General features: G+C 51.0%; 1 protein-coding gene across 3 annotated transcripts in view; it reads left to right on the forward strand.

Moving 5' to 3' along the window:
* Window positions 1–26,437, forward strand: part of PPP1R12C (protein phosphatase 1 regulatory subunit 12C) — a 1,231,266-nt gene that overhangs the window by 865,955 nt on the left and 338,874 nt on the right. For all 3 annotated transcript variants that reach the window (XM_085616407.1, XM_085616408.1, XM_085616409.1), the window contains one exon: window positions 6,686–6,791. In XM_085616407.1, coding sequence (XP_085472533.1) covers window positions 6,686–6,791 — 106 coding nt within the window. The remainder of the gene's footprint in view (window positions 1–6,685; window positions 6,792–26,437) is intronic.

Genomic DNA, 26,437 nt, shown 5'->3' on the forward strand with positions numbered 1-26,437 from the left:
CCCTGAGTCTGTGCCCAGAATCTTAACTCTGCCAGTCGAGTACTTACCTGAAAGCCGATAACCTACATTTTCTCCATAGGGTAACATTGACTGGTTTCACTAAGTGTCGAGTTTTGAAACTTTAAAATATTCACTAAAAATCAGCCGAGCAACCAAAACGAAATTACCCACCTGTTATCAGGAGAGATCCAAGTGCTGGTTCTTGGTGCCCAGCACTGACCCTGAAAAGTAATTACAACTGTACTTACCGTTAACTTGATTTTCCTCCATAGGATAACATTGCCTGGTTTTTGCCAGAAATTCTTCTGTTGATTTTGGAAACAAACAAATATTCCTTAGAAATCGCCTGTATAACAAAAACGATTTCTTTAAACTATTTACAGGAGATGCACCAGTGCTGAATCCAGGATCCATCACTGAGTAATTAAAAATAACGATAACCCTACTTACCTGCTAAATGAATTTCCTCCCATAGGATAACATTGGTGATTCTATGTGAAAAAGTTTGGACGTGTCAACTTTTGAAATACAATAATATTCCTTAAAAATCATACCTTTAACCAAAACACATTTACTCACCTGTTTCCAGGAAATGTCCCAGTTCTGAATCTAGGATCCAGTCCTGTGGTTAGAAAAGTAATCCAAAAAGTAATTATATGCATTTACTTAGAAATTCTCATTGAGCTCAATGTTATAATTGTGTTTGAATTGTGTTGCCTATTGCAACAATTGTAACTATTGCATTCAAAAGTCTATTGCCTATTGAAAGTATTTAACTAAAGCATCTCAGTCTGGGAAAGTATATTTTGATACCTACTTGTGGTTCTAAAATAAAACGATATATTTTTATATACAAACTATTGGCCTAGAGTTCAGTTCTTGAGTGTGTGAGACCATTTGCTGACTGTGTACAACAACACTGTCCTCTGATACTGCCTTACTGCTCGACCAAGCTGCCACTTTAGAGAGTAAGGTTATATCTAACTTTAGCCTCTGCCAAACCTCTGGGGACTGTGGACTCTGTGTACACTGAACCTTACTTTGGTGCATTATATTCAGAGCCACTTTCTTACAGTAGGTGATGACCTTTCTGATTGGCCGTGATCTTCCCTCCTGCTCTCTTGTGTTTTTTGTTTCTCTCTATTGAGAGTTGGGGGTTCATTTTTTAATTGGGGCATCGGAGTGACTTACTTTAACCACCCCAAACGTATGAATTGCATCTACATCACTTTTTCACTACCTAGGTTTTTACTTTCTCATACTTGCTGCTTGATCCACTTGGTTCTCTCTACAGTTGTTTGCGGGCATCCATTCTCCTGTTCAATGCTGTGCCAGTTCAGTAGCGATTTAGGTATATCTTTGCACCACATTTAGTTGTTAGAAATGGAGAGTAGAGCATAGTATAGGGACCCGTAGCAGGAGGGTTGTGGAGTGGGTTTGGGCTGCTTAGTTGGGACATGGATGCAAACCAAGGAAAGAGTGGGGTCGTGAAGGAGGTCAGAGTTCATCCATGTTGACAACAAGAGGGGCACATTTCGAGGCTGCACAGAGTTTTTAAGAGCAATGTAAATAAGGTACATGCATTAGATTTTGGCAGCAGCCGTATTGTCAATGTGTACCCTTGTTACTTAATAAGGTGCACGCATAGGTGAAAAAGCAGATTCATGTCTTTTAATAAAATGACTAGACTTTTAGTTGCACAGGTAGCGTCAGCTTGTCGTCCGAAAGTGCCTGTTCCCTTGATTATGGCTCTGAACCAGCTTTTTCATGTAGACTGTGCAACATATTAGAAGAATGTCTCTGTTGATGATATTCACGCAGCACGAGTCGTCCTGAGAGTGAACCTGTACAATTTATTCAAAATTGTAAACCATTAGTTAACTTATTGGCTATATATCAGAAGATGTGAAAGGGCTTACGGGAAACCAAAGGGCAATGATCCCGAGAAGGTTTGTGAAACAAGCCAGTAAGAAAACAAAATTGCAAAATGTACTTTACGAGTGTAGATGAAAAGCAGTACTTGAAAGCTCAGTGTAACATAGCAGTGTGAACATGAACTAAACCAAACCTTCTTGTAGGGGAGGTGGGGATAATGAACGACCAGGATCAGAGAACCTCTTGCAAGGGAAAGAACGCAAGAGTCGGAGGCTAAGCATTTGCTGTGGAAAATAATGGGAGGCATAGCAGAATATTTTGGACGAAAGAACAAAAGAGAAGGTTTGCATCGAGATGAAAAAAATGGCACCCAGGTGATTTGCGAAGAGTAGTGTAAGCGGTTGGATGGACAACAAGTAAGGGCTGATTTGTTTTTTGATGGAAGAAACTGTTTGAGGCATGTGTGGCAGTAGATACACATGCTTAGCATAATCCAACCACCTAGTGTTGGGCTCAGATGGGTGCAAGCTGTATTTCTTCAAAGAAAGTCTATCAAGTCCAAAGGTAGTGGGACTCTCTTTTGCTGGTAATGCCCATGGCCATCGACTTCATTATTAAATTGTTTTCTTCCACCGTCAAGTTTGGACATATGCTCTTCTGCTCTGGTTTCATACCATTATGCTGCACTTTTCTTGATTGTAACCTGCTTTCTATCTTTGTTTTCGATTGCAGTCCACTCTCTTTTCTGTTGGGTTCGACAACTTCAATTTCGTCGGAGGAATGGGAACTCACTGACTGCAGCCCTGCTTGGGCCTTCCTTCTTCAGGGCTTAACTTCAAACCTTTCGTGTTAATCTACCCATACTCCCCCCCCCCCCCCCCCCCCCACACACACACACTCTCACTCACTCACTCACTCGATCCACTACTATCTCCACCAGGTCAGTAATCTGTGCCTATCCCCCAACCATGACAAGTCCTGCTGTGAGAAGTCGAAGAAGACTTTACTTGTCCATTGTGCCTGACCTTGAAAAATGTCTTGAAGGAGCGCAGACAATAACATACCTTTTCGGACCGAAGACATCCAAAAAAACCCATAATTAACAGGTGTCTGCTGCGGATGAAGGGACCTTCTACCCGACTCCAGCTACAGTTCTGACTTTGAGGCTGAAGATCTATCTCCTGCTCAACAAACAGCGAGTGCTGTGCCCCCACCACCTTGACATTGACTCCAGCAGACCACCAAAAAGGGTCGACCTCCTGTTAAAGACTGACCTAAACACATTGCTGGGCCACCACTGCCTTCTTGCCATGGTCTGCACTGACCATCTTTGAACCTGCCCAGCCCTAGCTCAGCCCCAAAGAAACCATTGAAGGGGCCTGCTACATACAGAGCCAACCACTCCCGCTTCAGTCAAGTCCAGTTTCGGAACCAAAAACTTCAGCACTGAAACACCGCTGTTGTCGGCACCGAAACCTGCTCCATAGGAGCAGAGATCTTCAGAGTCAAATATCCATGTCTGAGCCAAGAATGTCGACATCCAGCAAAACTTTCCATAGATCGGGGTCCGTGGAACTCCTGCTTCAAAGACTGCAGGAAGAAATACAGTCAGCCGAAGCATATTATGTTCCATTCAGACACCGGTCAGATATTTACTCGACCTCCGCAAACTGATGCTCAACATTGCAAAGGGCAGCCGTATTTTGAAGAGGCTTTGGACTTTCCATCCCTGTTCAAACAGAGAAGGAAAACAGACAAGTACACAAGTCTTCTAAACATGAGCCCACCATCTATACCAGTTGCCTACCACTCGCTCACCACCTGCTTCACCAGCTCTCCCTTTACCATATTCACCGGAAGGGTCAACTCATTCTTTCATAGGGGGAAGAGGCAATGGGGGGCATTTTTGATATCCCACCAGAAGGTGACTCATGGGATACTAAACGCACTGATCCACCTGCTGATACAGACCCAGACCTGTATCCTGCGAAACCATCTTCCCCAAATGACACGACTATATATCATGACTTGATTGGTAAGGCTGCCACCTTCCATAAGGTGTATCAATGAGCTTCTAGAGGAATACTTCCTCTTTGAGACACTTTACTCTACACAATGGCTACCAATCTTAAAGGTAATGCTCCGTCACACCCATGACCTATTCAGTGACCCTGTGAGATCTAGGGTGATAACTGCAGAAAGCTGGCTCTGTATATACAATACCAAAGTAAGCTATAGTATGCACAGAATCCAGTGCATCCCCCATAGGCTTACAACGGTTAAAGTAGATAATACCTTACTCTCAATTTGTGGTAGTGTGGGTGAGAAGTAAGGCTTTATTAGAGGATAGTGTTAAGTATTTATTGTACACATACAGACAAGAAATCTCACAACCCCAAACACTGAGCTCAGACCAATTGTTTGTATCAAAAACAAATTTCTCTGTTGTATTCTTATTTATGCAACCAAGCAGGACTTGGCACAGGGAAAAATGATTTTACCTTTCAAAACAGATTGTTAAAAAGCAAGCTGGATGAAGGACTTTTCTTACAGGATTGTAAAAATGTGAAAGTACAGTTGTATTTACTTTTCGGTTACTTTTGATTACTTTTCAGGATGTGAGATGTCTAGAGATGATGCTGGGATGTTTCCTGGATAGAGGTAAGTAAGTCAGTTTTTCTCAAAGCACAGAACCAACAGCTGGGCAGGTAAATTGGCGGGCTCGGAGATGTGGGTGCACCTCCGGTTCTCTTCTCCAGGGCGCAGGTCAGATTTCACCTTACCGGGTCACTTGCGGTTGGGGGTGGTCTCTGCAGAGGCTGTAGGCAACGTCGTGGAGTCCTATAGGGGTCAACCCACGGTGGACTCTCTGGAGTGCTGGGGGACCTCGCTGGGACCGGTGGGCCACTCTGATTCGGGCCGTAGGCCTCTGGTGCAGTGGTGGTTCCAGGCAGCTGGTTTCTTTGTCCTCAGCAGGCTTGTAGTCTTTCTCTGGTTTTTCTTTTGAACAGAGCTGCTCTTCACAGGAGATCCAGTCTTTGTTGACGCCAGTCAGTCCTGCCAGGGGTTCTGGAGGTTGCTGGCTTCAGGGCAAGGCGATTATTGGTGCAGGGTCTCCGGAAACCGCAGTTGGGGCTGGGGCCAAGTCAGTTCATCTGTGCAGACTCCTGCTGGCATCTTCTTTCGTCCTCCTTCGTAGGTTGCGGGAATCTGCCTTCTGGGTCCAGGGCTGCGCCCGAAATACTGTATTTAGGGGGCGTTTTAGGGGTCTTCAGGTCAGTAGCCAATGGTGTGCTCATCCCCACGTGAGGGAGTGGGCACAATCCCTAACACGGACTGGAGAGTTCCTGCCATCTGCAAGATGGTGGGCACTGAAGAGTGGGCTTCACCTCGCCTCTCCCACCTGAGGGGTGGCGTTTGCAGAGGTGGACACACCTTCTGGGCTGTTATTCTTCTGCCCTGCACTCCCACTGAAAGGAAGGTGAGACAGGAAGGGTGCCTGCTCTTCATAGCAGGAGAGGCTGGGGGTCGGGTTACAAAGGCAGCAAGCCCTTTGAAGCTCCCCTGCCACAGATGGCTCTTCCTGACCTGGGGGAGGTGTGACCACTTCTGCCCAGAAAAGGCTTTGTTTCTGGGCCCAGAGAGCGAAGGCTCCCACCCCATGGGTACAGAAACCTGTCTTGTGGTGGTAGGCTGGTGTTTACCAGTCAGAGGCTGGTCGTGTTTCAGGGGGCATCTCTAAGATGCCCTCTGAGTGCATGATATTAATACATCCCACACTGACTTCAGTGTGGGTTTATTATGCTGAGACGGGGGTTACTGCAGCAGAAATCCACTTCCTACTCTGATTAAGCATCTGTTCGTGACATGTAGTGCTGTAGAAACACTTGCCCACCCTACTCCCCGGACGTCAGTGCTTGTTATAGTTACTTCTCAAACTCTTTTCGCAAGTGACATCTCTATATACTACGCTTTGCTTCACATTTTATCCTCACCTGACATGCAGGAAAATTATCTAATAATGGAGTCTAAGACCATGCGCATTAGCAGCAAGAGGAGGAGTCACACTACCTAGTGAAAGATTTTTATTGAGGAAAATCAACTTGCACACATCCAAGTCCAACACTAGATGGCAGGATTATGCTATGCATGTGAATCTACAGCGATACATGCCAAGAAAAGATGGTTACTGGGTAAGTGACATTTTCCTTGCCATTACCTAAGTAGGGGAGAGGATATGGCCTAACTGCTAGGACAGGGGACCTCAATCTGGGGAACCAAGTTCGAGTCTCGGCAAGAACGCCCAACATCCTGTGATTCTGGGAAAATCACTTAATCTCCTTGTGCCTAACAAAAATGAATGTGTCCTCCTGTAATGCAACTGGTCCTTGTGTAAAGCGATCTCATACCCGATACCTTCGGGACAAGTTTGCACTCAATAAAACTCCGTAAAAAAAAAAAGGGGGACCTATCTGAAAGGTGAGCAGATGAAGGGAGACCTAGACGCTTTGGAAAATGTTATGTAGAAGGCAACCTGCCAATAGAACACCTTGGAAAATGTTACCCTCTTATTGGGATCAACTAAGCAGGATAAACTTAAACTTTCAATCCCACATGCCTCTCCTTGTGCGGCCACCTGTCACTTGGGGTTCAATCATTGTGATTTAACAAAATTTCAATTTGTGAGGTCATGCATAGTTACTCGTTTCCAGGGTTTTAACAGATGCTGATGTTAGATTCTAACATTTGTTGTTTGAGTTTGATGGTTTGTATTAATATATCTGCTTTGTGATCTCTTGTCTCTTTCTAGGACCTTGCCAAGCGAACTCGATTACCGAGCACTGATGCATCCTCTGTCCCACCCCACTCTCATTATACTGTGAATTCTTTAGTGACACACACTCAGGCCAGGAAAGGTGAGAACATTTTACTTCTGATATCTTTCTTACAAGGCCTCTGGCCAAATCTGTCAGTGTAATGCCTCATTAAATATGTATCTTGACAGAAAATCATACAAGTGCTTTGTACCCTTGATTCTCTAGTTTTCAATTATTTTCCTCCTTTTGGGGGTGTTGTGTGCTGTGCGTGTGGTCCTGTTTACTCATGGTGGGACATTGAACTGAAACTAGAACTGCCGCTTCACCGTTCCCGTGTTTAACTGGAAATATTCAGTCATAGATTCCCTGACCCCACTTTGAAATACCTCGTAGAGAAGCGCCTCTGAGGGAAGTCGCCAGGAAACATGTGAGCGTGCCACATTGGAAATGGTTAATGCCAGGAGTACAGGCGAGTGATCTGATAATGTATGCAGATGATGGGCTGTAGTAACAGGTAATAGGAGGAAGGGAGAGAGATACCAATGGTCTATACGTGACCACGAGGCTTGCAGGTCTGAATAGAACCGTAGGATGACTAGCCCTCCAGGGATATTTAGGAAAAAAAGACTGCAACAAAGAGGTGTGTCTGCACCGCATGAGGTTTAGTGATCCGTCCTGTGCCTGTCGTGTCCATTGAGGGGTCCAGCGTCAGATTGAAGTCTCCTCCCCCAACCCCCCCATTAGTATATTGTCAATGTCTAGACTGGTAATGCTAGGGAAAAATTCAGCAGAGTCTACATTTGAGGTATACACATCAAAAGGAGCAAGTCCTTCCCTATCGTGCCCGCCACTAGGAGGTGACTGCCCTCATTGTCGGCTACCTCTTCCCAGACTTGAACAGGGAGCGACTTTAGAACCAAAATGCGCACACTCCTGCAATAAGTGCTCTAAGTGGCAAAGAGACTATTGTGTCGCCTCCCCCGCCCCCCATGTTGCTGCATAGCAATGTGTGAGAAGTGGATCCTAGTGAGTCTCTTGTATAAATACATTTTTAAAAAGCCACCTGTATGGCATGCCTTGCCAAATAGGACAATACCTGGTGCCCCTTTTCAGGGTTGGAGAGCCCTCTAACGTTCCATGTAAGATACTTCAGCAGTAATCCTCCATGTTTCATGACTGGTGGGGACATTTATGTGATAATGTGATACATGTATATATAAACAGATGTGCAATATGTTCATGTCTGTACAGCAATGTTAGCTTTGCCCTGTGTGTAGGAGAGTAGGGTCTGCTTCCTATGGTCACCCCCACTTTTTGCTTTCGCTTCACTGGTTTTCGACTTAGATGTGGCTGTGGGCCTGCTAATCAGACCCACAGCCCAGCTGTTCTCTCTAGATTCAGACTATGTACTTTAGGTACATAACCCAATTGGTAAGGATCACCTTATAGGGCCCTGTACAGTGTACCTTAGGTACCCAGGGCATGGTTGTACCCTAGGCCTACCAGGGGCTGCAGCATGTATTATGCCACCCCTGGCTGGCCTCCCATCATGACACAACTGGCTGATCACTCAGCTGGGGCAAGGTCGTGTAATCACCCCTAGCTTAGGTATAGTATTCCTATACCTACCTTATATATAGACACATGGGTAACCTTTAAGCCACTCCTAAGGCAGGCCTTAACAATCCTGGAGGCAGAGTGCTTGGTAACATGTGAGCTCGTGCTCTAGCATGAGCTGAGCCTGTAGCTTTCGGAACCATGTCCTTATAGCTGTTCTATGATATCGCCTACCATATACTCTAAAAGTACCTTATAATCCTTGCGGTTATGGTAACTATGGTTTGGCTTTATCAAAACATGTCGTGTAAGGTGTCTAACACTGTGGAATACTACCCCCACACCATTTCTGGCGATGAGGATAGTATTCCCCCCTTCTAGAGGGAGAAGACATGTTAAAATCCTACTTAACCGGTTAAAGTTAACCAGAGCCCCAGCATCACAAAATGGATGCTGCTGCCACAGACACAAGTCTGACCTCCTGCTGCTGGGAGTCCTTCCAGCGAGGGAGGCTTGGACAATAGGTTTCCTGCCTTGGGGGGTGCTAGCACCACCCCAGACAGGACTTAATGTATTGGGGCAGGGAAGGATGAAAGAAACGAGACACTGCCTGGGGCACACAAGGTGTCCCATGCATAGTCCGGTTCAAACCGGTGCTGGGGCACTCCAGCCCCAGCCCTGGCACGAAACTGGACAAAGGGAAGGGGGTGTAACCACCCCCCTCCCTGGTCCCACCCATAGAAGCGACCTAGCAGGTAACCCAGCCCCCCAGATTAGTATAAGAGTGGGAGCTGAGTCCCTAGGACTTTGGATTATCCTGAACTGAAACTAGACACGAAACTCTGGACCTTCGACATTCGACGACAAGAAGACTGAAGAATCTCCCTTGTGGCCAAGGAGTGGCCACCCTGTGCAAACAGGCACCAGCAAGCGACCTGCCGTTTGCTTTACACAAGTTCTACGAGGAACCGACTGCAGAGCCCGACCGGCGCCTTGACCTCCAGACTTCTCCGACCCTGATCCACAGCCAAGCTGAGATCCGTGGAGGCGACGAGAGACGTGGGACCGGCTACCTGGGAAAATTGGCGAGTAGCTTCCAGCGCAGCTTCGGAGGCATCCTCGAAGTTGTGCTCTGGGGATTGAGAAGCCCCAACCCCAAGCACCATCTGCACCGAAGATCAGCACTCCACGAGTTCTGCGTGGGGCCCTTCTGCATTTTCCTGCTCGACGCGTCTGTCCGGTTGCTGGCCCGTTTGCTAGTAGCCTCAGTGACGACGAACCCTTCACTTTCCACCGCTGTTTTGGCTCCTCCAGACTGGCCCTTGCTTCCCTGTGAAAGAGAAGCACCTCAGACCTTCCTGGTCTGCACCTGAAGCGAATTTCCATTTCCGCGTGGGTTGCCTTTGCCAAGGCTTGTTGACTCCAATCGGGACGTCGACTCCGCCATCAGCAAGATCCTTTGTGGGACAGCTCGTACCCTGGTAATGATAGTCCTCGACGCCTCCTGGTCCACGCAGCTTCAGAGACAAGCTTCAAGACATCACCTGTGTTCTGTACGACATCGCCTGGTTCCTTCCTGGCTCCACACGGTCAGTGGCTAGTGACCCAGACTTTGTCCCCTCTGCTTGCAGGTGTTCTTCCTTCAAGATCCATCCTTGGATCCACCGGACATCTTCCTCCTGGCCGCCTGCCAGCATCTGTTATTCAGGCATCCATAGGATCCAGCGACGACACCCGACACATCTTCACACCTATGCACCTGTCTCCTGTGGGTGAGGTAACGCGAGTACTCCGGTGCTCCAGTGGATATTGACTATCCAAGTGTCTAAGTCTTTAGTTGCTTCCTCCTAGTTGCTTCGGAAGTGTCCTTATTCTTTCTATTTCTAACTGTTACATTCCCATTGTAACCCGCGTGTGTGTTTCCACACTGCACACGCTTCCCGTGGGCCTCCCACTTCCTAACTATTGGTAGGGTAGTGTAGCCCCAGCGATGCCCTGGGCCTACTCCCTGTTCGTGACGTGGTACTTATACCACTTTCTTAGTATATGGTTTGCGTGGCCCCTGGGCCTAACTGTATTTTCCTGTGTAACTTAACGTATGCTACTTAAGAAATTGTTTGTACTTAGACCTCTGAACTCATAAAGAGTGCTGAGGGTATATGTTAGAATAAATACATTCTAATTTTATATATACCTGGTGTGGTGTCCTTTCATTTGGTATTCAAGGGATTATAATGGTATAACAGCTGGCTTCACATGCCATACAGAGTTTAGCCTAAGACTGCTCTTGTCCATGCTACCACTAGGATAGCTGGTCTATAAGGTTGACTTTACAACCAATCACCATAAGGGTTGTTTGGACTGATACAAGGTGTACACTAGAACTAGTGACATCATATATCAGGCCAACTTCTCACACTGTGTAGTTAAATTCATAAACACACAACTTCTAAACAACCAAAAAACCAACCCCCACCCACCCACATCGGATACAAATGAGTCCGCTTCCGGTGAATCCCTTCATTTTCCCAATAAGAAACTACGAATCAGGACTGTAGGAAAATTCCTAGGGGGTAGGCAACAGTCTTGGGACTCCGCCGATAATAACCATGTATCTGAAAGAGACACTTTAGTGATAGATTCCTTACCTTAAAATATCCCCAGGTGTCAGACTGGATCCGGAAAGTTTTGCTAGCAGTACCCCTGCGCGTCAGTAGGTGGCATCATGCGGCTCTGCGTCCGGCGCTGGCGTCATAAGCGCTGACGTCAGTTCTTTCTTTTTCCGCGCCAGCAAGCACATATCCGGATTGAGCACGTACCTTAGTCACTTTTTGACTACTCTTTTGAGAATTTTGTCTCCCCTATTTTTCTCCTGGTGCACGTAGGGATGCCTGGATTTAAGTCTTGTGGGGCCTGCCGTCGCAATATGTCGGTGGCGGACCCCCACGATGTTTGCCTCTACTGCCGGGAGACCGACCACGACTCCCGGTTCTGTCGGGCCATGGCCCCAAAGGCCTTGCGGGAGTGGCGCCGGAAACTGCTGGAGGCCCGGCACACGTCCCTATGCCGCTCCAAGTCCAGGGAACGTTCCCGGGACCGCTCGCGGGGCTGCAGTAGTTGCTCGTCGGGCTACAAGTCTTCGTCCTCGGATTCCGTTAAGCGACAACATAAATAGAAGTCGAAGCGTGTTTGCACTCTGACGTCCATCGTCGGTCCTCGGATGTGGACGAGGGGGTCAGGGGCACCCCACTCGTGGCTCCATTGAAGCCTGGGAGTCCCGCGGCCTACCCGCCTTACCCGGGTCCGTCGGCGACTCCCGAACAGGTGCAAGAATTTCTTGCCACCATGGATCGCCTTTTTCAATCAATCAATCAATCACATTTATAGAGCGCGCTACTCACCCGCGAGGGTCTCAAGGCGCTGGGGGGGGTGGGGGAGGGGTGCCGCTACTGCTCGAAAAGCCAGGTCTTGAGGTGCCTCCTGAAGGAAAGATGGTCCTGGGTCATTCGTAGGTGGGTTGGGAGGGAGTTCCACGTCTTGGCCGCCAGGTAGGAGAAGGATCTTCCTCCCGTGGTGGTTCTGCGAATCCGTGGGACCGTGGCGAGGGCGAGGCTGGCGGAGCGGAGCTGGCGGGTAGGTGTGTAGAAAGTGAGGCGGGTTTTGAGGTATTCGGGGCCCATGTCGTGGAGAGCCTTGTGTGCGTGGGTGAGGAGTCTGAAGGTGATCCTCTTGTTGACGGGGAGCCAGTGCAGGTCTCTCAGGTGGGCCGAGATGTGGCTGTGTCGGGGGATGTCCAGGCTGAGTCGAGCAGATGTGTTCTGTATTCGCTGGAGTTTTTTCTGAAGTTTGGCGGTGGTCCTGGCGTAGAGGGCGTTCCCATAGTCCAGACGGCTGGTGACGAGGGCCTGAGTTACCGTCTTCCTGGTTCCGGTGGGGATCCAACGGAAGATCTTACGGAGCATGCAGAGGGGGTTGAAGCAGGAAGATGTAACGGCGTTGACTTGTTTGGTCATTGTGAGGGAGGAGTCAAGGATGAATCCCAGGTTGCGTGCGTGGTCCGTGGGCTTGGGGGTGGTTCCCAGGGCGGGGGGCCACCAGGAGTCGTCCCAGGCGGAGGGGGATGTACCGAGGATGAGGACTTCCGTTTTGTCTGAGTTCAGCTTCAGACGGCCGAGCTTCATCCATTCCGCGATGTCTTTCATTCCTTCCAGGAAGCTGGCTTTCGCGGTGGCGGGGTCGTTGGTGAGGGAGAGGATCAGTTAGGTGTCGTCGGCGTAGGAGATGATGTTGATGTTGTGTTTGCGTGTGATGGCTGCGAGGGGGCTCATGTAGACATTGAAGAGGGTTGGGCTGAGCAAGGATCCTTGGGGTATGCCGCAGATGATCTTGGTAGGCGCTGTGAGGAAGGGCGGGAGACAGACTCTCTGGGTTCTCTCAGCGAGGAAGGAGGTGAGCCATTCCAGGGCCTTCCCTTGGACCCCGGCGTGGTGGAGACTGGTTGACAGGGTGCGGTGGCAGACTGTGTCGAATGCGGCCAACAGGTCGAGGAGGATGAGGGCGGCCGTTTCACTGTTGTCCAGCAGGGCCCTGATGTTTTCGGTGGGTGCGATGAGGGCGGTCTCGGTGCTGTGGTTCGCTCGGAATCCGGACTGCGATGGGTCGAGGGAGTCGTTCATCTCGTGGAAGGTGGTCAGCTATTTGTTGACAGTCTTCTCGATGACGTTGGCTGGGAAGGGGAGGAGCGAGATGGGGCGGAAGTTCTTGAGGTCTGTGGGATCCGCCGTGGGTTTTTTCAGGAGGGCGCTGATCTCCGCGTGCCTCCAGCTCTCCGCGAAGGTGGCGGATGTGAAGGAGTTGTTGATGATGTCCCGGAGTTGGGGTGTGATGATGGAGTCGGCTTTGTTGAAGATGTGGTGTGGGCAGGGGTCCGCTGGGGAGCCGGAGTGGATGGAGTTCATCGTGTGGGTGGGGTCTTCTGTGCTGACGGGGTTCCAGGTGCAGAGGGTGGTGGTGGGGGGCGTAGACTCGATGGGAGGGTACGTGGTGTGGGGGCCGAAGCTGTCGTGGATGTCGGCGATCTTGCGGTGGAAGAATGTTGCGAGTGAGTCACAGAGGTCTTGTGATGATGTGATGTCGTTGTTGCTGGCGCTGGGGTTGGAGAGCTCTTTGACGATGCTGAAGAGTTCCTTGCTGTTGTGGGAGTTGTTGTCCAGTCGGTCTTTGAAAGCTGCCCTTTTGGTTGTGCGGATCAGCTGGTGGTGTTTGCGGATGGCGGTCTTGTGGGCTGTCATGTTTCCTGATGACTGGTCGTTGCGCCAAGTTTGCTCGAGGGTACGGCAGGATTTTTTTGAGTCTTTGAGATCGTTGGCGAACCATGAGGCTTTCTTGCTGTCAGAGTTGCTGGGGGGGTTCTTCAGTGGTGTGAGGGCGGCGGCGCAGTTGGTGATCCACTGTGTGAGGTTGAGGGCTGATTCGTTGGGGTCCGTAGTGTAGGAGGGTAGGTTTTGGCTCGGGGAGGTGGTGAGCTGGACCGTGGTGATCTTGCTCCAGCATCTACGGGGTGCTTGTTGCGGGCAGTGGTGAGTTGTGGCTTTCCTGAAGTTGAAGTGGACGCAGCTGTGGTCAGTCCAGTGAAGTCCAGTGGAGTGGCTGAAGGAGATGTGGTTGCTGGAGGAGAAGATGGGGTCCAGCCTGTGGCCGGCGTAGTGGGTGGGGGTGTTGACCAGTTGCTTGAGGCCGAGGTTGGCGAGGTTGTCTAGCAGGGTGGTGGTGTTGTTGTCCTTGTTGTTTTCCAGGTGGAAGTTGAGGTCCCCTAGGAGGATGTAGTCGGAGGAGGCGAGGGCGAGCGGGCTGATGAAGTCTGCGATGGCTTCGCTGAATTGTGTGCGGGGGCCCGGGGGTCTGTAGATGAGGGTACCTCTGAGGGTCGTCTTGTGGTCGGTGTGTATCTGGAAGTGGAGGAGTTCGGCGTCAGTGAGGGTGTCGTCGGTGTTGGTCGTGATGCGGATGGTGTTTCTGTAGACCATGGCGATGCCACCTCCTGCTCGGTTGATGCGGTCCTTCCGGGTTATCTTATAGCCGTCCGGGATGGCTATGGCGATGTCGGGGGCTGAGGAGGCGTTCATCCAGGTTTCCGTGAGGAAAGCGACGTCCGGAGCCGTTGTGTTGAGGAGGTCCCAGAGTTCGACGGCGTGCTTGTGGACGGAGCAAGTGTTGAGCAGGATGCACTTGAGGTGGTTGTTTTTGGCGCCTGGCGTGCGCGGTGCAGGTCCGGGAGCAGGTGAACTTGCATGCGTGGCAGGTGAAGGATCCATGGTTGCGCTTCGGGGTGGCTCTGAAGCAGGCTTGATGTCGGCTGGTGTTGAGTGCGTGGAGGGCGGTGGCACTGTATCTTCGTCGGGTGGGCTGGCTGCGTCGGGGGCCAGGGGTCCTGGCACTGGGCGCGGACGGACGCAGACGGGCTTGCCTTAGGCGCGCCCGCTGCGCGCGTCCGCTGCGCGGCCTCCATATAAATGGGAGTGGGAGGGAGGAGCAGCTGGGAGGCAGGAGCGGGGTGGCGAATGGGGCAGCGGCGGGAAGGTGGACCAGAGGGGGACACGGGCTGGAGCGTGGGACTAGGGGGTGGGGTACAGAACGAAAAAAACGGGTTACTGGGGGCACAGAGCAGGGCACAACAGAGCGGGGGAAGCAAACAGAAAAACGGGGTACAGAACGGGAAAAAAACAGGTCACTGGGGGCACAGAGCGGGGGAAGCAAACAGAAAAACGGTGCACAGAACGAAAAAAACAGGTCACTGGGGGTACAGAGCAGGGCACAACAGAGCGGGGGAAGCAAACAGAAAAACGGGGTACAGAACGAGAAAAAAAAACGGGTCACAGGGGGCACAGAGCAGGGCACAACAGAGCGGGGGAAGCAGACAAAGCGGGGTACAGAACGAAAAAAACGTGTCACTGGGGGCACAGAGCAGGGCACAACAGAGCGGGGAAGCAGACAAGAAACTGGGTACAGAACGAAAAAACAGGTCACAGGGGGCACAGAGCAGGGCACAACGAGCGGGGTGCCAGCAGGCGCAGGGACTCACTGGCAGCGGCGAGAGCTGGCAGGCAGCAGCAGGGCACAGGAGGACCATGTGGCGGCTGGGGGGGGCGATCTACCTGCAGGTAGGTCCCGCCGGTGCGCCTTCGGGCTCTGCGGTCCCGTGTCCAGATCCTGTTGAGCCGTCTGCGCCACCGGCGGATCCAGCTTCGGCACCACAGGATCCTATGCCGTTGGCTCCGGCCCCGCCACCACGAGGTCCGGCGCCGCCCTCGGATTCGCCTCCGGCGCCGCAGTGGGTGCCGTTCATTCAGCCCTTGCCCCAGTTCCAGGACCATTTCGTTCCTGCCTGGGGTCCGCATTGGGAGACAGTACTGGCCCGACCGGCGCCGTTCATGGTGCAGTTTCCAACACAGTTTGTTCCGGCTCTACCGCCGTGACCGGTTCCTACTGCCACAGAGGTGGAGGATGACTGGGAGGGTTCCGAGGACCCTCTGGCCAGTCAGTGTGACTCCGAGCAGGATTGGGTGGATGATCTGGAGGATGCCGGCGACCTCTGTCTCTTCTGACCCGGGGTTTGCCTCTCCTCCGCCTACAATGGAGGGCGCTTCCTACACGATGGTGCTCCATCGGGCTGCTGAGGTCCTCAACCTCGATCTTCCTACTGTGACCCTCAAAACTAACCTCACTGAGGTGCTCCAGACGGCTTCTACTTCGTCGGAGCCACTGCTTCCCTTCAACCACGCCCTCACCATCCTGTTGGGCACTTGGTCACGGCCGGCCACGGTGGCCCCTGTGGATAAGAATGTCGCTAGACGTCACCGTCCGGCGCCTGGTGACCACGCGTTTCTGACCACTCATCCCACGCCTGAGTCTGGTCATCCAAGCCTCGACGTCGCAGAGTGCCTTTCCCACCGCTCCGCCGGATAAGGACTCTAAGAAGCTGGAACAGTTTGGTAAGCGGTTGTTCTCTTTGGCCAGCTTGGGGCTGCGGTCGGTGAACACCGCCTGCTTATTGGGCTGCTATTTCCACGCGGTGTGGGATACGGTTGCTCAGGTGTTACCTCAGTGTCCTGAGGAGGTCCATGCTGTGCTTTCCCAGGCGGTTGCTGAGGGTAAGGATGCGGTTAAGTTTGCCATTCGGTGTGGTTTGTACACCGCTGACTCGTAGGGCAGGGCGATTTCCTGGTTGCGATACACTGGGTTCTCGCCTGATGTCCAGAGCTTGCTCATGGACATGCCCTTTGATGGTACTCGCCTGTTTGGTGATAAGGCCGACAGTGCACTGGAGCGCTTTAAGGACTCGCGGGCCACGGCCAAGTCCTTGGGTCTTTCCACAAAGAGCCCAGCCACTCCTGGGTTTCGTTCCTTTCGTGGCCAAGGCAGGGGTGCCCAGGCAGGTTCCTTCAACAAACCTGTGCAGAACCAGCCTCCGCGCGGCTGCGGACGCAGCTTCCGCAGGGGCGGCTCAGGGAATCAGCGTGGGAGGCAGTCCACCTGCGCCCCCGCTGCTTCTACCTCCAAACCTTCCTAATCAGAGCTTTGTGGAGCACCCCACGGTGGTGGGTGGCAGGATCCGCCACCACCTCCACCACTGGCGCGATATCACATCGGACAAATGGGTGTTGCAGATCATCCGTGGGGGTTATTCTCTTCCCTTTCAGTCCTCCCCTCCAGCCTTGCCACCTCGGTGCCACTGCATGTCGGGGGGATCACTTGGTGCTTCTCCAACAGGAAGTTACGGCCCTCTTGGCCAAGGGGGCCATCGAGCGCGTTACTGGGCCAGAAGTAGGACGTGGTTGTTATTCCCACTACTTTCTGGTCCCCAAGAAGGAAAAAGGGGGCCTCCGCCCCATCTTGGACCTCAGGAACGTCAATCACTTCCTCTGGAAGGAGATGTTGACTCTGGCTCAGGTCTTGGCTGCCCTTGACCTTGGAGGCTGGATGGTAGCGTTGGACTTGCAGGACGCATATTTTCACATCCCCGTCCTGCCGGCCCACCGGCGTTACCTGCGGTTCACAGTAGGCCGCGTGCATTTTCAGTTTGCCGTGCTCCCCTTCGGCCTTACCAGCGCCCCTCAGGTGTTCACCAAAGTGATAGCGGTGGTCGCAGCTCATCTGCGCAGGTCAAGGGTGTCAGTATTCCCCTACCTCGACAACTGGTTGTTGAAGGCAGGCTTGCCCCAGACAGTCGTCACCCACCTTCAGACTACTGTCGACCTCCTGCATTTGCTGGGGTTCTCCATCAACGTGCCGAAGTCACACCTGAGTCCCTCTCTGAAGCTCCCCTTCATCGGAGCGGTTCTGGATTCGCCGCTGTTTCGGGTTTATCCTCCTGAGCAGCGAGTCCGGGATATTCAGGCTATGATTCCGATCTTTCAGCCTCTATCCTGGGTTTCAGTCTGGATGACCCTCCGGCTCCTGGGCCTGATGGCCTCCTGCATCCTGCTAGTGCAACATGCCAGATGGCATATGCGGGCTCTGCAGTGAGACCTGAAGTTCCAGTGGGCGCAGCATCAGGGCAACCTGTCCGATCATGTCCAGATCTCGGAGGGCACTGCACGACAATTGCATTGGTGGCTCACAAATCGTGATTGGGTCAATGGCAGATCCCTCTCCCTTCCCCAACCGGAGAACACAGTGGTGACGGATGCGTCCCTCCTGGGATGGGGAGGCCACATGGGAGAGGCGGAGATCAGAGGCCTCTGGTCTCCAGCAGAGGCCCGGCTCCATATCAACCTTTTGGAGCTTCGGGCGATCCGTCTTGCACTGAAGGCATTCCTTCCCTCTGTCCGGGGAAGTGTGGTGCAGGTGTTCCCAGACAACCCTCCGCCATGGGGTATTGCAACAAACAGGGCGGGGTGGGGTCCTGGACCCAATGTCAGGAGGTTCTGCGCCTCTGGACATGGCTGGAACATCAAGGCGTTACCTTGGTGGTTCAACACCTGGCAGGTTCTCTGAACGCCAGGGCAGACTAACTCAGCCGCCAGTGCTTGATGGATCATGAATTGCGACTGAACTTGGACGTGGCGCAAGGTCTCTTTCAGCCGTGGGGAGAGCCTTGGTAAGATCTATTCGCCACCGAAGAGAACGCGCAATGTCATCAGTTCTGCGCGTTGGAATTTCCAAGGCGGCACTCGTAAGGCGACGCTTTTCGTCACGGGTGGAGTTGCGGTCTGTTGTACGTCTTTCGGCCTATACCACTTCTGCCCAGAGTACTAAAGAAGATTCGGCGCGACTGGGCCCAAGTCATCCTTGTGGCTCCAGATTGGGCACGAAGATACTGGTATCCCGAGCTACTCAGCATGGCAATCGATCCCCCGATCCGACTTCCTCTTCGGGAGGATCTTCTGTCACAGCAGCAGGGGACGGTCCTCTACCTGTACCTGTCCAGTCTCCACCTCCATGCGTGGAGATTGAACGGCGACAGTTGACAGCTTTTGATCTTCCTCCCGAAGTCTGTGATGTCATTCTGGCAGCCAGGCGACCCTCCACCAAAACGGTATACGCCTGCAGATGGAACAAGTTTGTGGCATGGTGCGCAGCTAAGACTGTGGATCCTCTTTCTGCCCCTCTTTCCGAAGTCCTGTTCCTTCTTTCTTTGGCCAAGCAGGGCTCTGCTCTGGGCACTATCAAAGGTTATCTTTCTGTCATCTCCGCCTTTTTACGGCTTCCAGATCAGCCTTCTCTTTTTAAGTCCCCGGTTGTTAACCGTTTCCTGAAAGGCATTACACACACGTTTCCTCCCGTGCCGTTCATCATGCCTCAATGGGACTTAAACTTTGTCTTGACATATCTGATGTGCTCTCCCTTCGAGTCCCTTAATACCTATCCTTTGCCTCTTCTCACTCTCAAAACAGCTTTCCTGGTAGCTATCACCTCTGCCAGAAGAGTGAGTGAGCTCCAGGCTCTTTCTTCTAAACCTCCTTTCCTTTCTGATCATCCGGACAAGGTGGTTTTAAGGACCCGTCCTTCTTTATTGCCAAAGGTTGTCACACCCTTCCACATCGGGCAGACCATCACTTTGCCCACCTTCTTCTCGCATCCTTCAAAAGAGGAAGAGAGGCTCCACCGTCTGGACCCAAAATGTGCGCGCTCGTTCTACCTGAAGCACACACAACAGTTCCGGGTGGATGACCAGCTCTTTGTTGGCTACATGGGCGCCAAAAGAGGTCGGGCTGTGCACAAACGGACCATGTCTCGGTGGGTCGTTCTCTGCATCAAGGCCTGTTACTCGTTGGCTAAGAAGGAGCTTCCTGTGGGGCTGCGTGCCCATTCTACCAGGGCGACGGCAGCCACTACTGCCTTGGGACGTGGCGTCCCCTTGCAGGACATTTGTCAGGCAGCTACGTGGGCCTCGCTGCACACGTTTACCAAGCATTACTGCCTTGACAGTCAAGTCCGGAGAGACTGCTTCTTTGGCCGTTCTGTTCTCTGTGACTTTCTGGTGTAATCTATTCGCAGACCCACCACCGGGGTTGGTATTGCTGGGGTATCTATTCTAAGGTAAGGAATCTTATCACTAACGTGTCTCTTTCAGATGCACAAGTTACTACTTGTGTATCGATATATCTGTAAGGAACATTAGTTAGTGATAGATTCCTTACCGCCCCACCCATTCTCCCCGTTCCACGAACTGATTTCTAGGGTTAAGGTCATCCCCTTCAGGGCCCTAGTTTCTTGGCACCAGTGGTCAGTTTCTTCCATGGCTCTGCGTTCCTGGCGCGGAAAGTCGTTTACAGAATTGACGTCCGCGCGCATGGGTGGCGCCTAAGTAGTCTCAGTGATGTCATCTCGGTGCTTACGACGGCATCGACTGACGCGGAGCTGCATGACGCCACCTACTGACACGCAGGGGTACTGCTAGCAAATCTTTCCGGATCCAGTCTGACACCTGGGGATATTCTAAGGTAAGGAATCTATCACTAACTAATGTCTCTTACAGATATATTGTTACACAAATAGTAACTTGTGTGTTTGAAAGTGTTCACTGCAGCCATGTAGGTGTAGTATTAACAGGGTATGTCTATCTCTTCCTACTGCCATTCGAGAGTCAGGTTCTGGCTTCCCAATGGTTTCTAGCAGGTCTGACTACGCCAGTCATTCCATGTACTGGTTAGTAGCCCAGGAAGAGTTCGAGCCTGCCGTCTCTGACTGGGACCCCGTCGTCTCCTCACCTCTTGCTCGAGAATTCATCTTGGCTTGATTTTGTTTCCAGAACTTGGTAGCTTCCTCATGCGAGTCAAAAATCTGCACCTTGCTGTTGACTTGAAATCGTAGCTGCGCCAGGTAGAGCTTTGCATAGCGTGCATTCGCCTTCTGTAGTGTACGTTTAATGTCCACAAATTTATGGCGCGCCTCTTGCACCATCGATGAGAAGTCCGGGAAGAACGCCATATCTGAGCCTTGGTATGTAACAGTCCCTCGCTCTCGAGCAAACCAGAGCACTACATCCTGATCATATTTGAAGAGTTTAGCAATAATAATCAATCTTGGAGGTGTGTCTGGCGCGGCCAGTGATCTGTATGCCCCCTCCACAGCAAATGTTGAGGAAAAAATGTCTCTGCCACATAATTCCACCAGGACTTTCTAGGCGTAGATGGCAATGGGGCCAGTGTTCGTGGATTCAGCCACTCCAGCTATACATATATTGTTGCGGCGTGACCGTGCCTCCAAGTACTCCGCCTTGGAGGCAGCCATTTTAAGAAGTTGTTCAGCTCTCAATAGTAGTAGGCTGAAGATCCTCTAAATCCGATACTCGCTGTTTCACTGCATCTATGCGTGTCTCCTGCTGCACGATTCGGCCGTTCATATCTTCCAGACGGTATGTGAGCGTGTCCAGGCGCGCATCAATTGATTTAAAACCGGCCTGCAACTGTCATTATGGCTGCAGCTCTATCCAGCGAGGGGGGCGTCTGCTCCCGGGGGACCCTTCACTTCTTCACGCTTAGGGGGGGCTTTGCAGCTTCGTCAAATAAAAGCTGGCGCTTCTTAGGATCTGAGCGCCCCATCGTGTGGCGAGGCAGTGTGTAGCAGTGCAGGGTATAGGAATAGCCTACATCGCCTCAACGCCCACAGCAGAGTTGAAGGCCTGAAATCCAATCTCCTTAATAGGGGGTTGAGTAAGCCAGACCATCTGGTTCATCACGTTGTTTTTGCAGTGGTGTCTGTTAGAGTTGGTTTATGTGGGAAACCTGCCTGGAAGCGCTATGCACATGGGGGGGTGGGGCAGCTCAGCAATCACCACTATGTTGCATGCAAGATATGTGCCTTCAGGCATACCCCTCTACCATACACTTCACCCAACAAGAGGGGGTGACAGAATTGCCCGTGCCCCATCAGCCATCTGGGACCGCCATGGTATCATCGCAGTGCTCTGCTTCCCAGCGTTTTGGTGGCGGCGATACCAACATCCTTTGTAAACACAGGTACTCACCACCGCGGCCCGTCATTAAAACATCCTGGCACTTTGTTCTTTTTATGCGGTCGTAGCGGTGCGACCGCACCCAGGCACAGCGGTCGTCCAGCACCACGGAACCAGAGTCCTGCAGTGCTGCAGTTCTGCGCACCCAAAGGCCTGCCCCCAGGCTCACTCAAGACCCCTGCCGTCTCGAGGCTTTCGAGGGCTGTGTCAGAACTCGAGCTGAGTGAGCCACAGCGGCATCCCTACCGGGCCCAGCAACCTCGCAAGCCGCTCAGCCCGCACCACCACTGATGGGGAATCTCTGCCACCCGTGGAGGTTACCCAGGGGGCCGGTGAAACGGTAGACGGCTGCTGGTGTCTTATGGCGGCTCCGGAGGTTCAGAGTCAGATCGCCGTATTGGTCGTCGACCAACTGAAATTAGAACTGAACCGCGGAATATCTATCAATGAGTGGTTTATACTTTTTCTTTCTACACCAATGGACCAAAATTTCTTTCCTTTGACTGAGCCTGGACTTGAATTCCTCTATGCTTTGGTATCTTCCTACATGTGACACTGATTTTACTTTATCCAAACACTATTGTTTCTTCCACTAATGAATTGCTTCATAAGTATATTTATATTATTTTTATGAGTTTATAGCATACATTTGACATTGACATGGTGTAAAGTTATAATTAGATTATATTTTCAGTACAGTGGCAAACAGCATAAACATAATAAATAGTCTGAATATTTAAAAAGCAGAATAATGATTATTAAGCCTCCCTCAAATCCCTATCCTGCCATTTCATCCCTTACAAATGGGGTTTGGCAATTGACTTGCTTGAAGTCCTTTATCGTTGTGCAGGTCTGATATCAAACTTTAAAAGTACTGTGAGCAGCATTGTACTCTACTTACTTACTTTAGCTCCACTGCTTGTTTAAAAGCGTAGGCAACTGTAGCCTGGTGCCTTCTGACCCTGTAGCATGTCTGCATACAGTGAAAGTATCTCCCTTGAAGCAGTAACATTGTAGTGCCAAGTGTAATGATTGATAGACAAAGTGCAAAACCTATTGGGTGCAATATGACTGTGAGGTCGACCCTTGTGCACAATGACTGTTATTGGATTGTATGCATCCAAGAGTTCAGAAATGTGATGTCAGTTGGTTAGACTGAAGGCACTCCATTGATCTTATTTACAGCAGGATCGATCAGACACTGAAAAAAAACATCTGTTGGTACCATGCACAGCAGATTTTAGGCCTGATCTCCGCACCAATAAATTTGTTGTGCATATCTTTTGCTTCATATGTTTGCTGTGAAGAAAAACAATTCTGGAGAAACAGCTTTAAAATAAAAAAAAGTGATCTTGTGGCAGTTGGTATAAGTTTGCTGTTTAAACATCAAAGGTGAAATATTGTAAGACATTATCTGTGCATAATTGTGCATGGTTTCAACTTTTTGATTCAAAGTATTGTTTGGCCCGATTATTTTTCCAATCCATAAACCCACTTAATTGTTTTAGAGTGCCATTCCTCCCTTCTCCCCGCTTCCTTTGGCACTCTTCCCTTATCTCCTGCACTTTTGAAACACATTCTGCTCATCAACCTCAATGTCTTTGTTCTAGCATTTGAGTCTATCCCTTTGTGCACTCTGGCCCCTTTAGTGTATTTTGGCATGAGAACACATTTCTTTTAATATTGTGCTACATTTGTCTGTTTACATGTCCTAGCAAAACGTTAATTAACATAACCTGTCATGAAGGTTTGCTGTTGTGTGGCTTCTTTGTTTTTAAGTGGAGCAAAGAGTCGCTGTAGGTTCAGTCACAACAAATGCAACACATTTTTTTAAAAAGCTACAATCTATACTTTAGGTTTTGTTTGAATATTGAGCAAGATAATGATTGCATATTACTCTGCTGTCATTCTGCAAGTTTGAGAGTCGAGTCCCAGACCATTATGCACTACTCATTCCCGTTCAATCGATGGACTGAAACTCCAACTGGAGCCATGTGGAGCAACAGACACCATCTGATGGAGACATCTATCTGCAGATTCCTTACCTTAGAATTATTTCTAGGCGTCAGACTGGATCCATAAATTGTTTTGCGAGCAGGTCCCCTTCACTCTGGTAGGTCGCATCGATCGGCTTCGCGTGCCGTCGTCCGTGCTGGAAATGACTTGCGCGTTTCCTATATAGACGTCACCCCAGTGCACTGATGTCCATGTCAGTTAGCGCAGATCCAGAGAGAGCTACCCCTTCTCACCTTTTCTCAACTTTTGTCAAAGTCTTTTGAGAGTTTTTCTCCTGTGTGGTAGAAATGTCCTAAAAAGGCCGGCTTTAATTCATTCCTGTGGTGCCTTTCACAGATTGATTACTGTGATGCACCCACACCTTGTTTGCCTCTGGTGCCTCGAGCACGACCACAACACCGAAGACTTGCTTCGACTGTCAAGTGATAAATCTAAAGGGCTTGAGGGATCCGTCACACAAGCTCCTTACTTCTCGAAGTGCGATGCTGTGACGATCTTGATTCTGGCCAAGAGGAAGGTCCAGGGATCAGTCGCAGATCCTGAAATCTTCATTACACTCTTAAGTCGTCGGGTCACTTGGCTAAGTCCTATAGTAAAAAGTCATAGTGGTTTTTGACTTTGCCATGTCCGTCGACCGACGAGACAGCTTTGCCATTTGCGGCCTGGCTCTGCAGTTGAACCAGCACCTGGTTCGGCTTCACGCTTCCTTGAGTTTCCAGGAGCCAGAGCAACCCCCCCCCCCACCCCCCCCCCCCCCCACTCCACGAGTTTTGAGGCCATGCACCTCATTTGAGCAACCCGCTGCCGCCGGTGCGCCTTTGGGCCCCATGGGTTTGGCGGGGTTACCCATTGGTACCGGTCGGGCCACTTGGATCCATAGATGGTTCTGGACCAGCGGCAGTCGTACAAACGTCGCCTTCTACGACGTGGGCCCGATGTCACCATTCCTAGCGATGCTGTTCCCATTCTGATCCTCGACGCAGTCTGGAGCCATGCCTTCTAGGCCAGAGCCTCAGCCATATTCCTCTGGGCTAGGACTCGGGGAGAATTGGCAGGGATCGCTGAACCCTGAGAAATACCAGCCTTTAGATTCACAAATTGACTGGTGTGAGGACTTGGTGGAGGCCAGTGGACTGGACATTTTTCTTCCTTCATGCTTTCTTCCCCTACCATGGCTATGGAGGAGGCAGCGTCATTTGCAATGGTGGTGCCTCAGAGCCTCTTCTCCAATTTAATGAAGCCCTTCGACATCCTGCTTGGGACCTGGTCCAAGCCCAACACAGAGGCTCCTGTGAACAGGATGAGAGCCGGCCATTGCCTCACTCAGGGGACCCAAATTTCCTCCCATAACACCCTACCCCAGTTAGCTTGGTAGTCCAAGCTGCTACCTCCGACGTTAATCTTGGCATTTTCCCTGCCGCCCCACCGGATAGGGAATCAAGAGGCTAGGCATCTTTAGGAAGAAGTTTTACATCAGCCTGGCACGGCAGTCCATGAACACCGCATGCCTTTTGGGCCGTTACTCCCATGCTCTTTGGAATTCTGTTGCACAGGTGCTGCCTATGGTTCCGTAGGAGGCCTGGGCCATTCTCTCCCAGACTGTAGTAGATTGGAGAAATGCAGCCAAGTTCTTGATCCTATGTGGACTGGATACCCACACTCACTGGGCAGAGCGGTTTCCTTGATGGTGGCCTTAAAGCACCAAGCCTGGCTGAGAACTGGTTTTTCGGGGGATGTCCCAGCATCGCTTATGGACATGCCCTTGATGGCTCCCTTTTCTTAGGAGACAAGGCAGTTTCAGCACTGGAGCGCTTTAAAGACAGAAGGGCTACAGCCAGGTCTGTAGGCATTTCCATGGCCCCTCGCCAACTCCAATCCGACTTTCACTCCTTTCATGGCCACGGATGGGTTCCCAATTGCGTCTATACCCTCCCAGCCAAAGCGGCGCACTACCTTCCCAGTCTCTGCTTTGCTGAGTACACTGTATCCACAGACCCTGTGGGTCTGGCAGCCAGAGGTTGTGGGTCAGCCCACCACCTCCCCAGAAGCCACAGCTTTCAAAACAGTATAGTCTGCCCTCTTACCGTCATGAGCACCCAGTGGGAAGCAGGATACACCATCACCTGCCTCACTAGTGGTCTATATAATCAGACGATGAGTTCTCTAGATTGTCTGGAGGGGATACTCCCTCCCCTTTGAGCCATCAAGAGCGTGCCAACACCAGAAATAGCAAAAACAACAGTTGATGGACAGAATGCAGAACAATGTCATACATTCACCCCAGTACAGAGATCTGGGCCTAAATCCATCGTTTTTTTGCTCACCATGCCATTCCAGTTTGAACTCAGCCATATGCAAATCAGTCTTGACCCTGTGCCTCATGGGAACAGTCCAGCCCGAATTGCCCAGCCAGGTCCTCCCTGAACTGGAACCAAGCATCCTAGGACTGGTTTCGGGGTTTCACCCGTCTTCAGCCAGGATAGCTTGATTCCAGTGGCATGGAGAGCACGCGACTCACGTCTGAGCATACCCGCCCCACTCGGGGTGACAAATGCAAAAGCAACAGTTGATGGACAGAATGCAGAACAATGTCATACATTCACCCCAGTACAGAGATCTGGGCCTAAATCCATCGTTTTTTTGCTCACCATGCCATTCCAGTTTGAACCCAGCCATATGCAAATCAGTCTTGACCCTGTGCCTCATGGGAACA

The sequence above is a fragment of the Triturus cristatus genome, chromosome 7 (genome assembly GCF_964204655.1).
Source record: "Triturus cristatus chromosome 7, aTriCri1.1, whole genome shotgun sequence".
Lineage (NCBI taxonomy): Eukaryota > Metazoa > Chordata > Amphibia > Caudata > Salamandridae > Triturus > Triturus cristatus.